This window comes from Ascaphus truei, chromosome 21 (assembly GCF_040206685.1).
Source record: "Ascaphus truei isolate aAscTru1 chromosome 21, aAscTru1.hap1, whole genome shotgun sequence".
In the NCBI taxonomy this organism is placed as follows: Eukaryota; Metazoa; Chordata; class Amphibia; order Anura; family Ascaphidae; genus Ascaphus; species Ascaphus truei.
Genome location: NC_134503.1, coordinates 15482666 through 15494795, shown reverse-complemented (window position 1 = coordinate 15494795; position 12130 = coordinate 15482666). Strand labels below are relative to the sequence as shown.

Here is a 12130-nt window from a genome sequence, read left to right as displayed (position 1 = left end):
GGGTTGGGGTCCAGCTGGTCCCAGCAGCCTAGCTCCTCGCAGGACTGGGGGACCAGAGCAACAGCAACGGCTTCCCAGCTGGGAGAGTTCTCTCCACCTTCCTGTGGAAAAACAAGCTCTTCGCAGCAATCTGTATCTGTATCTTTATCCTGGGTTGGGGTCCCAGCTGGTCCCAGCAGCCTAGCTCCTCGCAGGACTGGGGGACCAGAGCAACAGCAACGGCTTCCCAGTCGGGAGAGTTCTCTCCACCTTCCTGTGGAAAAACAAGCTCTCTGTGTGTGTGTCACTTCCTGCTTTTAAACCTGCAGTCTCTCAGGCCTCCTGCTTAATTAGGCTGCAGGTGTGCTTCTTTCTGTCTGAGGAGATTAACACTCTGTGAACTGGCTGCAGCGTCTCTCCATTCATTATTCCAGCCTACTGAGTTAGTGACTCTGTCACAACACATACACACACATATACAGGCATACCCCGCATTAACGTACGCAATGGGTCCAGAGCATGTAACTAAAGCGAAAAAGTGCTTAAAGTGAGGCACTACCTTTTTTCCACTTATCGATGCATGTACTGTACTGCAATCGTCATATACGTGCATAACTGATATAAATAACGCATTTGTAACAGGCTCTATAGTCTCCCCGCTTGCGCACAGCTTCGGTACAGGTAGGGAGCCGGTATTGCTGTTCCGGACGTGCTGACAAGCGCATGCGCGAGCTGTCCTTACTTGCGAGTGTAGTTAAAGTGAGTGTCCTTAAACAAATAAATAGATGATACCGTTCTGTGGCTAACGAAATGCTTTTATTTGTGCGAGCTTTCGAGAGACACTTACAAATAGGCTCTAGTGCTTTATAATTGTCATGTATAATGTTGTCCAGCAATGAAACAGGGTTTAATTTGTGAAATTGAAAGTACCCGCCCACCATCCGTACTGGCCAATCACAACAGGAAAGGTGATATAAAGGACACCCCTTTTGACCATTGAATTCAACCCCTGACGAAGTCCTTAGTGACGAAACGCGTAGGGCGTTTCCCAAAGAGGCGAGTTTGTGGCTGACATTATTGCACGAACGGAGAGAGTACCTTGGAGCTGTTGCTATTTTGCTTGGGACTGCTGTCGCTTCCGGTTTTGCAGTTGCCTGCTGGTGAGCAGTGAGAGCTGAGGGAGGTGTATCTGGAGGGAGTCTCTGACCGTGTTGCGGATTATTACATCATCTGGCTGCGGTGGCTCCAGTGCACCTTGCTGAACCAACGGATACACCAGAGGTGGCACCAACGGGACAGGCCTGATACATTCCCTTCACAGCTTCAAGGCGATTGAGTATATCTCATAAATGCTATTATTTTTACTCTGTTTGTGAGTGCGCTTTTTATATTTTACAATCCCATAAATACTCTTTTATACTTTATCACACTAGGAGTGAGCCTGTTTTTTCTTCTTGTTTTCTGCAGATATCCTTGGGATTTGGTGATCCTTATATACGGGCAGCAAAACTCCAGTGGACTAAGTACATTTTTTGGAATTTCAACTGACATCTGGTTTTTATTTTATTTTTTATGTTTCATATTTTTTATTTTTGCTATAGATTTCAGTTGTTTTTATCACAAATTCGCCCTTTTGGGGATTCTTTGGTCAATAGCCTTGTTAACTCTGATTTACACAGCTGATTTATCCTTATCAAGCTTGCTAAGGCGCTACTCCAATTTGTTTGTGTTTATATATATATACACACACACACACACACACACAAACACATACACATATATATGAGAGAGAAAAAATGAGGAGGGAGCGCACGCCCCATAGAGTAAAAAAGTACATTATTTAGTGAGATTCTTCCCCCTCAATAAATGTACTTTTTTACACTATTAGTGTGGCGCTAATATATATATATAGAGAGAGAGAGAGAGGAAAGAGGAGAGAGTGCACGCCCCATAGTATAAAACTGTATGTTTAATGATGGGAAGGGGAAGGGGGAGGGGGGGGGAAAATACACTCACAAGGGTACAAGTAATAAAAGCGTTCCGTGATAATATCACCACCATCCGGTGTCTTTACTGCGATCAAACGTCCATCAGTCTCATAGAGGTGAGGAACCGTGATCATCAGGATGTAAGGCGTGAAGAAAATATCAACGAAGTCGTGCTGGAATCCCAGAAAATGTCTTTGCTGGATGGCCTCCCTGATGTTGAACGCACGAACCGGCCTGTTCCTTAGACAAAGTCGCCCGTGTGTGACGAAACGCGTCAGGGAGCGTCATCACGCAAACGTACGGACATTACGTCATCACGTGTGCGCAGGAACAGGCCAGTTCATGCGTTCAACATCACGGAGGCCATCCAGCAAAGACATTTTCTGGGATTCCAGCACGACTTCGTTGATATTTTCTTCACGCCTTACATCCTTATGATCACGGTTCCTCACCTCTAAGAGACTGATGGACGTTTGATCGCAGTAAAGACACCGGATGGTGGTGATATTATCACGGAACGCTTTTATTACTTGTACCCTTGTGAGTGTATTTTCCCCCCCCTCCCCCTTCCCCTTCCCATCATTAAACATAGTTTTATACTATGGGGCATGCACTCTCTCCTCTCTCTTCTCTACAGATTCCCTAGGATGTGGTTTATCCTTTTGAGAGCAGCCGGAGACCCCCTTCACCTACGTCATCACCACAATTGATGAACATTATACAAGGACTGGTTTACACTTTATTTTCTTTTTTTCTTTTTGCATTTATGTATTGTGTTATTTTTAGGTCGTCATAGTAATTATTCCCTATTATTGTTTCAAGCACAGGACTTATATATTCATCACGGTATTAGACACAATATCATATCACTTTTAACACCTTTTTTAGGCGCTGCTTTTTTCTTGTTTTGTTAGTCCATATATATATATATTCAAATAATAAAATCACTTGCACTTGTTAGCACATTCACATGTCTTAGGCAGGTTTTCAACGCTGCCTTTCTCTATTATCCCCAGCATACAGTGCTTCCACTGCAGCAAGGGATTCTGGGAAATGACATGCAAATGATGGGGATAATATATATTTTTATATATATATATATATATATATATATATATATATATATATATATATATATATATATCAGGCAGAAAAAGGAAAAAGCAGCGCCTCTATTATGGTTAATCAGTGAAGTGAAAGAACTATCTAAAATAAAATGAAATAAAAGTATATATAAACGGTGTAAACTATTAATGGTGATAAGAAAATAATTAGTAGCACAAATCAATATTAAAACTGTAAACCATAAAAATAAATTGTTAAAAATACAATATAATTATATCAAAAAAAGAAAAAGAGTGTAAAAACCAGTCCTCAAAGATAAGTCCAGTATTGATGTGGGTTCTGGTATAGAGGGTCTCCGGCAGCTCTCAGTGTGGACAAACCACGTCCACAGTGAATCTAGAGGAAAAAAGGGAAGAGAGAGCGCACGCCCATAGCGTAAAAAAGTAATTTTAATGAGGGGAGGGGGAAGGGGGGATAAAAAATGCACTCACAAAGGTACAATAAAATCTAGCATTGCGTGATATAATCACCACCATCCGGTTCGTGTCTGCAGCGTCTTGGGGCAGTCCCTGTCTTGCAGTATCAGGATCGTAGTCCCAACAGATATCCAGGGCAGATGGTATTCAATACAACTGTATTAGAGTCCTGGAAGATGGCTCCGTGTAATACAGGCTTCTGCAGCAGTTGCGCATGGATCAGTCCGTTCCAGCGCTCGGTGATGACGTCAGTGTCAATGCGTCTGACGTGATGACGCTCCCTGACGCGTTTCGTCACTCTCGGGTAACTTTTTCAAAGGGAAGTGTGGAGAAGGGGAAGGTCCGGTATTTAAATACACAACCTAATCATATTAATTACTTGGAACGTCCCCCCTCTCAGCTGAAGGTACTTGGTGCTAATACATGTGTGCAAATGCCAAAATTACATGTTAAAACTTGCTGGAAATGGAGATAGAGTGTACAAAGTATATAACATCAATCAGATAATTCGCTATAAATGAATCCAAGGGGAACTACCTCTCATGCTTTATAATGATAAAACCAATACTAAATAAGTCCATCATAGAAACAATGGTAAAATTGAAGACTACCAATTCATAATCACTTAATACATTATCTAGAGGTCTATGGGTCATAAAAGAACCAAATAGAGATCCCCCCCATATTCATTTGGTATTAAACAATTATGCCAATACAACATCCAATTATCACAGAGCCATGACGATTAGTAACACATACATAAGTAATTTATATAATCGCAAACACAATAAACGTGTTTTGACAACTAGTTAATAGTTAACTAACAAATAGTTAGAATGCAAAATATCCTAATGACCCATGTTCTAAAGATATATATATATATAAATACAGAACATGTAGAGTCTCTATGCCACGGACAGAGCAAGATATCAGGAAGGAATAAGGGTAATGGGAATGGACAAAATGTAGTGGTATATATGTATAAGGTATTAATAAAAATATTAGTGCAAATGAGTGAACTAATGATGTAATGTTGTGCTCAGTGAAAATATATACATTAAACTATTTACATGTGCATCTAATGATGGGGCTGAATCCAAGTGCTAGGAGAGTGTGACTGGGGTATGTAAATATATGATTGTGTAGTTTTAAGTGTATATATGTGTTAAGTATATAAATCGAACTAACCATAAAACCCATATATAATATTACCTAATACATCAATGAATATTAAAGGAAAAATATTAATAAAAATTCTTAATCAAAATAAAAATAATCATAATAATAGTGGTGACCCCTGCTCCGAGGCAGGAGGAGGGGCCGGGGCAGGGATAGGGGGAAGGGGAGAGGAATGGGGAGGGGGGGAAGGGAAGGGAAGGGAGGGGGGGGAAGGTATAGGGGAAGGAGGGAGGAGGAGGGAAAGGGGGGGAGAGGGGGGAGAAGTGGGAGGAGTGGAAGGGGGAGGGGAAAGGGGGGGGGGAGGGGGTGGTGGGAGTGGGGAAGGATGTGGATGGGGATGAAGGGGTCTATGTACCCCAAGGAGAGAACCAGACAGAGGATGGCAGAGGGCAGAGGAAGTCTAGCAGGAAGAGACGTCCATGGAACCATTATATAAAAGTACTCACATCGAGACATTCATTAAGTCCACCCGGGCTTAAAGTGCCCAATATATATATATATATATATATATATATATAGAGAGAGAGAGAGAGAGAGAGAGAGAGAGAGAGAGAGAGAGAGAGAGAGAGAGAGAGAGAGAGAGAGAGGCTAATGGGCCTCTCTTGCATTCCCAGTAAAATCAACCCCACACTGATGAGACCCATCAAGGTCGAAACAGCTGTCTGTGGGTGGTTTTCTGGGTATGCACCTTAACCCTGGCTGTGCTCAAAGCTGTGACCATGCAGCAAGCTTAAGCCTATAGGGAACCATGTTAAAAATGGTTATTGAGGCAAAAAGTGACACTGTGTGCTCATTTGCATGTCATTTCCCAGAATTCCTTGCTGCAGTGGAAGTGCTGTATGCTGGGTGATAATGGGGAAATGCGGGGTTGCAGACCTGCCTAAGACATGCAGATGAGCATACAGCTATATTTGCATATTTGCTTTCCTGTGGAGGGTTTTTGTCACTTTTTTTTACTCACCATAACTTAACTCAGTATTATGTTTTATATATATATATATATATACGTACTCATACACTTGTGGATATATTGATGTGGTTCATAATCCAGTTTCCATTTTAGCATGTTCTGTAATACTGCTGAGACGAGGCTTTAGTGGCGCTAGCGGGAATAACACCGGAATGAGAGATGAATGGGCCCAGTGCACAGAAAGCAGATAAACAACCTTCAAGAATGAATAATTGTTTTGTTCTTTGTTCTAGAAACTTTCTCTTCATACTAACAAGCCATGTAAAGGTTACTTTGTAGTTAGGAAAAAGCTACATCACGCCTGTTGGAGAATAGACTGTGCAGAACAGAAACTACTAAACATGTCACTGCTATTAGTTTGTTTCCAGGAGGAACTGGCTTTTGAAATAACATGAAGGCCATGGAATTGCCTTGGTAATGTGGTCCGAGGCAGGGCCGTCAACAGGGGGTGAGTGCCGGGACAACTGTCCCGGGCTGGGCAGATGTGGGGGGACCCCAGCTCTCCCCCGCAACTGGTGCGACGGGCCGTCCCGCCTCTGTGCCTGGTGTCGCCCCCCCCTTGGGGATCATTGTGTGAGCATTGTTGTGTGGGGGAGTATTGTGTGAGTATTTTTGTGTGGGGGTGGAATTGTGTGGGCAATGTGGGAGTGGTGCGTGTGTGTGTCCGGTGGGGGGTGGGGGAGCAGTAAGATGGAGAGAATGGAGCAGTGAGAGGAGTGAGGGAGAGAGGGGAGGTTGAGGAGTGAGAGGTAGAAGGTAAGACTGTGAGGGTGATAGTGAGAGGTGGGGTAATAGAGGTGGGTGAGAGAGCGAGGAGATGTGGAAGAGAAAGAGGAGGACCTACGATGCCGCTGACAGGGGGGGCCCTGATGGAAACTCCCAGACCAATGAAAAGATAATTTATTGCTGCAGCATAAGCAGGTTTCTTTACTTACATGGGATGAGTGACCACGACTCCCAAGTTCCCATCAGCAGTCTGTGTGATGACAGTGGGGCCCATTTTCATGCTCAGTTTATTGGGCTGGAGCCAATTGGAGTTGGAGGCCACCGCGATTCGGTACCACTTCCCTACAATCTAGAACCATAGTTCCATTAAAGGGACAATTCTTATAATCCCGTCATTTACCTTCATCAGGTTTAAGAGACATCTGGACAGAGACATCCATCCCACATATTTAACCCCCTGAGTGCGTAGCAATGTGTCTACGACCCCTCTGGTTCTCAAGGTGCTACATGTAGTTACATAGCCATTGTAGTACAGGTATCAACAAAGCGCAGTGGAGAATCGGGCTAGTTATTGCTCTTCTGACTGCAGGACAGCACTACACCTACCAATAGCAAAGATCTATTTGAAAGTAGAAGATATTGTATTTCTTTGATAAATACAGTTGATGTTTTTAACGAGTTATTTACATTTAGATCTGCAATCCATGCTGCTCTTTTACATGATCACAGCATAAAGATCCCGCAGGGCAGGTTCATACTATTTTAGCTCCGGGATCTTTCCCCGAAAAAATTATAGTTTTTTCCTTCAGACATTGTTATTTTTGTCTGGGGTAAACAAGTGAGGTACCGGGTCCCCCTCTATATCCAGCCATGGTATCACTGGGAAATGTCATGGGAGAACATTGCTAGTTACCTACTCATCATGCAGACACGTCATACATTGCCCCCTATTTATCTATGTAACCAGTATTGCACCCAGGCTACCCAAATCACCAAATCCTACTTCTATGTAGCGAGCAGATACACACAGAGTACCACACGCTACCCATTGCACAAACAGTGTTGTGTCAAGCGCCTATTTTGTATAGACGTGTTATTCCATAGGCAGTGCAAGCTGCCTATCCAGCAGAGGCTGCCCTGCCTACTATATATATAGATGTAGCATATACAAATATTCACATGTCTTAGACAGGTCTGCAACCCTGCTTTTTGCTATTAGCAATTATCACCTACAGTAGTATACAGTGCTTCCACTGCAGCAAGGGACACTGGGAAATGACATGCAAATGAGCACACAGTGCCACCTTTTGTCTTAAAGCCATAATTACATGACACCCTTAAGCCAATGCTTGCTGCTTTAATCACAGCTTGAGTCACCTTTTCATCCACAATAACCTAAATAATGTGTGGTGAAGACCTACTCATGTCTTAAATTGCAAAGCCAGTACAAGCAACCTCACGCTAATGAGACCACAAGGTCAAAACAGCCTGTCTGTGAGTGGGTTCACTGGCTTTGCATCTAATCCCAGGCTATGTTTAAAAGCTGTGTTTAAAACAGCAAGCATTGGCTTAAGGGTGTCATGTAATTATGGCTTTAAGATAAATGGTGGCACTGTGTACTCATTTGCATGTAATTTCCCAGAATCCCTTGCTGCAGTGGAAGCACTGTATGATAGGTGAAAATGGTGAAAAGCAGGGTTGCAGACCTGTCTTAGGCTAAGGCCCCGCTCCCAGAGTCAGCGCACCCGCACTGCTTACAGGCGGTGCGCTGAGATACACAGACCGCGATATGCGGTCTGTAGGGAGCGGGAGGTGGGCGGGAGTGGGAGGTTTGACAGGGAGGGGGGGCGTGGCTTGAGCGGAGGGACCCGCTACTCTCCCCCCTCTCCCTCCACGGGCTGCAGGAGGGACCCGCTACTCTCCCCCCCCTCCCTCCACGGGCTGCAGGAGGGACCCGCTACTCTCCCCCCCCCCCTCCACGGGCTGCAGGAGGGACCCGCTACTCTCCCCCCCCCCCTCCCTCCACGGACTGCAGGAGGGACCCGCTACTCTCCCCCCCCCTCCCTCCACTGGCTGCAGGAGGGACCCGCTACTCTACCCCCCTCCCTCACTCCACGGACTCGGGCTGGAGCACTCATACATACACACATACACACACACACACGCAGGCAGGCAGGCAGGCACTCACGCACTCATACACACACACGCGCGCACACACAGACAGGCACTCACGCACTCACACACACACACAGACAGAGGCAGGCACTTACGCACTCAGGCACACACATACACACACACAGACAGGCACGCACGCACTCAGACACACACACAGACAGAGGCAGGCACTCACGCACTCAGGCACACACATACACACACACACACAGACAGGCACGCACGCACTCAGACACACACACAGACAGGCACTTACCTGCTTTCACTCCACACTCCTCCCCGCTCCCCGAAGCCTCTCCCCCTCCCGAAGCCTCCCCTCCCCATTGGCTCACAGCCACACCACGTGACGCGTCAACGCTAGGAAACACCATTCTCTTGTGTCTCCTAGCGGCTGACGCGCCACCGCGTGTAGTCAGCTGTGCCACCAGGGGGGACCGGGACCGGCTTGAGAGGATTCCCCTGCTGGTGGGGAACTCGCTACATTGCCGCCCGCGCCAACGAGCGCAGCGGGACCGAGGCCTAAGACATGTGAATGTGCTCACAAGTAATATTTTTATATGCTATACGGTGGAGTGTTTTTAGTCACCTTTTCACCCACCATAACCTAAATAATGTGTTATATAGATATATATATATATCTATATATCTATGGGGATTATACACTAAGCAGTGATAAGTGGGTTTTCTGGGTGCTATGCACAAAGCAGTGATAAGTGCTTTTAAGTGAGATAACTGCCTTTATAGCGTGATACTGCCTGCTGTGAGATTCACAAAGCAGTGATAACAGTGCAGTAACCGGCTATAATGGCTATTTAAAAGCACTTATCACTGCTTTGTGAATCTCACAGAATGCAGTATCGCGCTATAATGGCTTTTTATCTCACTTAAAAGCACTTATCACTGCTTAGTGCATAACCCCCTATATATCTATATCTAACTATATATCTATACACACACACACATGACAGTGTAGGCAGTGCACGCTACCTACCCCGCAGAGACACTGCTCTGCCAATCCACATTTTATATATATATCATATATAAACAGTGTACACACCATTTGTATATAAAATAGTATAGAGTATTTAGCCGATTACCACTAGCTCACCTCAGCTTGCCATACTTACTTTATCAGCCTGGAAGTCTGGTTGAACAGGAATATCAGACTGGGCACACACGGCACACAAGGCAAACAGGGCCACCAAGCCCAAACTAAGCGGAAGTCCCTTCATGGTGCAATCTTGGTCCCAGGAATTATGATGTTTCCTTCTGTGTATGTGAGCAACACACTGAATCCTGACCTCTTTTATACAGAGCTGGATAACACTGTTAGACAATCACACAGCTGGGACCAGATCATGTGCTTAGAGGCTGGCTTTGGCAAGTGCAAGCATTACCCGTCTGTGCCCCCCCCCCCCCCCCCCCCACAGTTGAGCTGCAGAGCCGGAGAACGTTATGGAATGTACCCAGAGGTCAGGAGAGGAACCTGGAACATGGGAGGAGGGGTTGGGGGGTTGTGATTAGTTTTGATGGGGAAGAAGGGTGTCATCGGTTGTGTAACCAGTCCATGTGAAACACATTGGGGCCGATTCACAAAACAGTGATAAGTGTTTATAAGTGCGATAAATGCCTTTATAGAGCAATACTGCCTGCTGCACGGTTCACAAAGCAGTGATAATAGTGCAGTATCACTCTATAAAGGCTTTTCATCACCAATAAACAGTCAGTGATAAAAAAAGTCGTATGATCTGCCAAACAAAAATGGCAAATCCACCATTTTTTGCCAGTAAGCGCTATTCATGAATCAGTGATAACGAAATCGTGATGTAAAAGCTCACCATTTCTGTTCGCCAGCTAAAGGCTGGCGCAAAAGAGATGGAGACATGCATAAAAGCATTATTATTTTTTTTCTGCACATCATTAATACAAGAGGCTGGCAGCGGTCTCTAGGTGGTCCCCGCGGGTATCTGGGGGCCCTCGGGTGGTCCCCGCTGGTGTCTGGGGGCCCTTGGGGGGTACCCACTGGTTTCTGGGGGCCCTCGGGTGGTCCCTGCTGGTGTTTGGGGGACCTCGGGTGGCCCCACGGGTGTCTGGGTGCCCTCAGATGGTCCCCGCGAGTGTCTGGGGGCCCTCGGGTGGTCCCTGTGGGTGTCTGGGGACCCTCGGGTAGTTCCCACGGGTGTCCGGGGATCCTCAGTTGGTTCCCGTGGGTTTCTGGAGGTCCTCGGGTGGTCCCCGTGGGTATCTGGGGGTCTATGCTGGCCTGCGGTACCAATCCTGTGCTTTAAAAAAAAATCTATACATACATTCAAATAAATACATTCCCCCCCCCCCCAAATACATATAGCACAGTAATGGGCACAATAACTATTATCCAGTAATGGATTAACATTAGCCAGTCAGCAAAAATAAAGTAAATTAACCTTTCTACTTACCCCTGTCATCATGAAGGGCGCCCTCATCAGCATACTGCAGGGCCATGTCCTCTGTTGCCAGAAAGAATACACCTTAATCACCTTAGCGGTTAATAACCGCTATAGTAATTAAAGGGTGAACCCACCCTCCCCCGCTGTCCCCCCGGGAGGCTTAACCATCCACCCTGGGCCCAAAAGGAGGTGACGTTACGTTAAGGGATGATGTCACATCCTTTTGAACTAATGTAACTTATCACAAGGTATAGCAACCAATGGGATTGTCTTCAACCCCATTGACTGTAATACCAGGTGTTATAGCTGTGTGGTTTTAAGGATGTCACATAACTCCATTGGAGATGTCAAATCCTTACTAAAATAACAGAGGCGGGCACATCATACAGCGTTCAATCAGATTGGAGATGTACCATCTGACCATAAAATGTGACGTCACAGGCCATATATAAGGCCTTGACGTCTCATTTTACCTCAAGAAGCCGATGAGACACCATCATATTGTGGATTTACCATGGGGCTTTGGATTGACAGGTGAAGATAGAAGATTACAGAAAATAAATAAATAATGACAAGGGAAGAAAGAAGACGGTAATACAAGATAAAACAAAGAAGAATTTTGTTACCTGTTCCAGATCTTCAAGGTCGATGGCGTTGGATTGATTTTGATGACGTTGTGGTACGAGAGAATGCAGAATTGCCGGTATTCGGAGGGTTATCGCTTCTAAAGGGAAGAAAAATATTAAATGTATGTAATTTTATTTTTACAGGTTTTTTTATTGTATTTCTGTTTTTAATTGCCGATTGACTGATAATGTATTAATCTGTGCCCGTTTAGGGTACAGATCAATACAGTAACAGCCAATTCATTTTTTGGCAAATGCTTTTTTTCTATTGATTGTTGATTTTAAGTTTTCTATTTATTGTTTGGCTTAAATTTTGAGGATTTGTTTTTATTTATTTTTCCGATTATTTAGTGTTTTTAATTAATTATTTATTTTGTTGGCTACTGGTTTTAATTGATGTGTTGGCTAGTGGTTGTGGTTGTGGTTAAAATCTATATTTTTACTGTACGATCGCCTGTAAGAGCCGTGCATGGAGACGAAGCGCGTCCATGCAACTCTTACAGGCTGCATTTTATAGAATTAT

At 44.8% G+C, this 12130-nt stretch overlaps 2 protein-coding genes across 4 annotated transcripts in view; both read right to left on the bottom strand.

Annotated features, from left to right (window-relative positions):
• The window catches only part of LOC142472220 (lipocalin-like), a 39135-nt gene extending 29166 nt beyond the window's left edge, over nt 1–9969 (bottom strand). The window contains exons 1-3 of one of the 3 annotated variants that reach the window (XM_075579114.1): nt 9683–9969; nt 6593–6732; nt 3600–3816 (exon numbers count right to left, since the gene is read on the bottom strand). In XM_075579114.1, the coding sequence (XP_075435229.1) occupies nt 3615–3816; nt 6593–6732; nt 9683–9787 (447 nt within the window). In that variant the 5' untranslated portion in view covers nt 9788–9969 and the 3' untranslated portion in view covers nt 3600–3614. Of the gene's footprint in view, nt 1–3599; nt 3817–6592; nt 6733–9682 lie in introns of those variants that run through there. The other 2 variants (XM_075579113.1, XM_075579112.1) reach the window with 2 other exon arrangements.
• The window catches only part of C8G (complement C8 gamma chain), a 251962-nt gene that overhangs the window by 216861 nt on the left and 22971 nt on the right, over nt 1–12130 (bottom strand). The window lies entirely within an intron of this gene.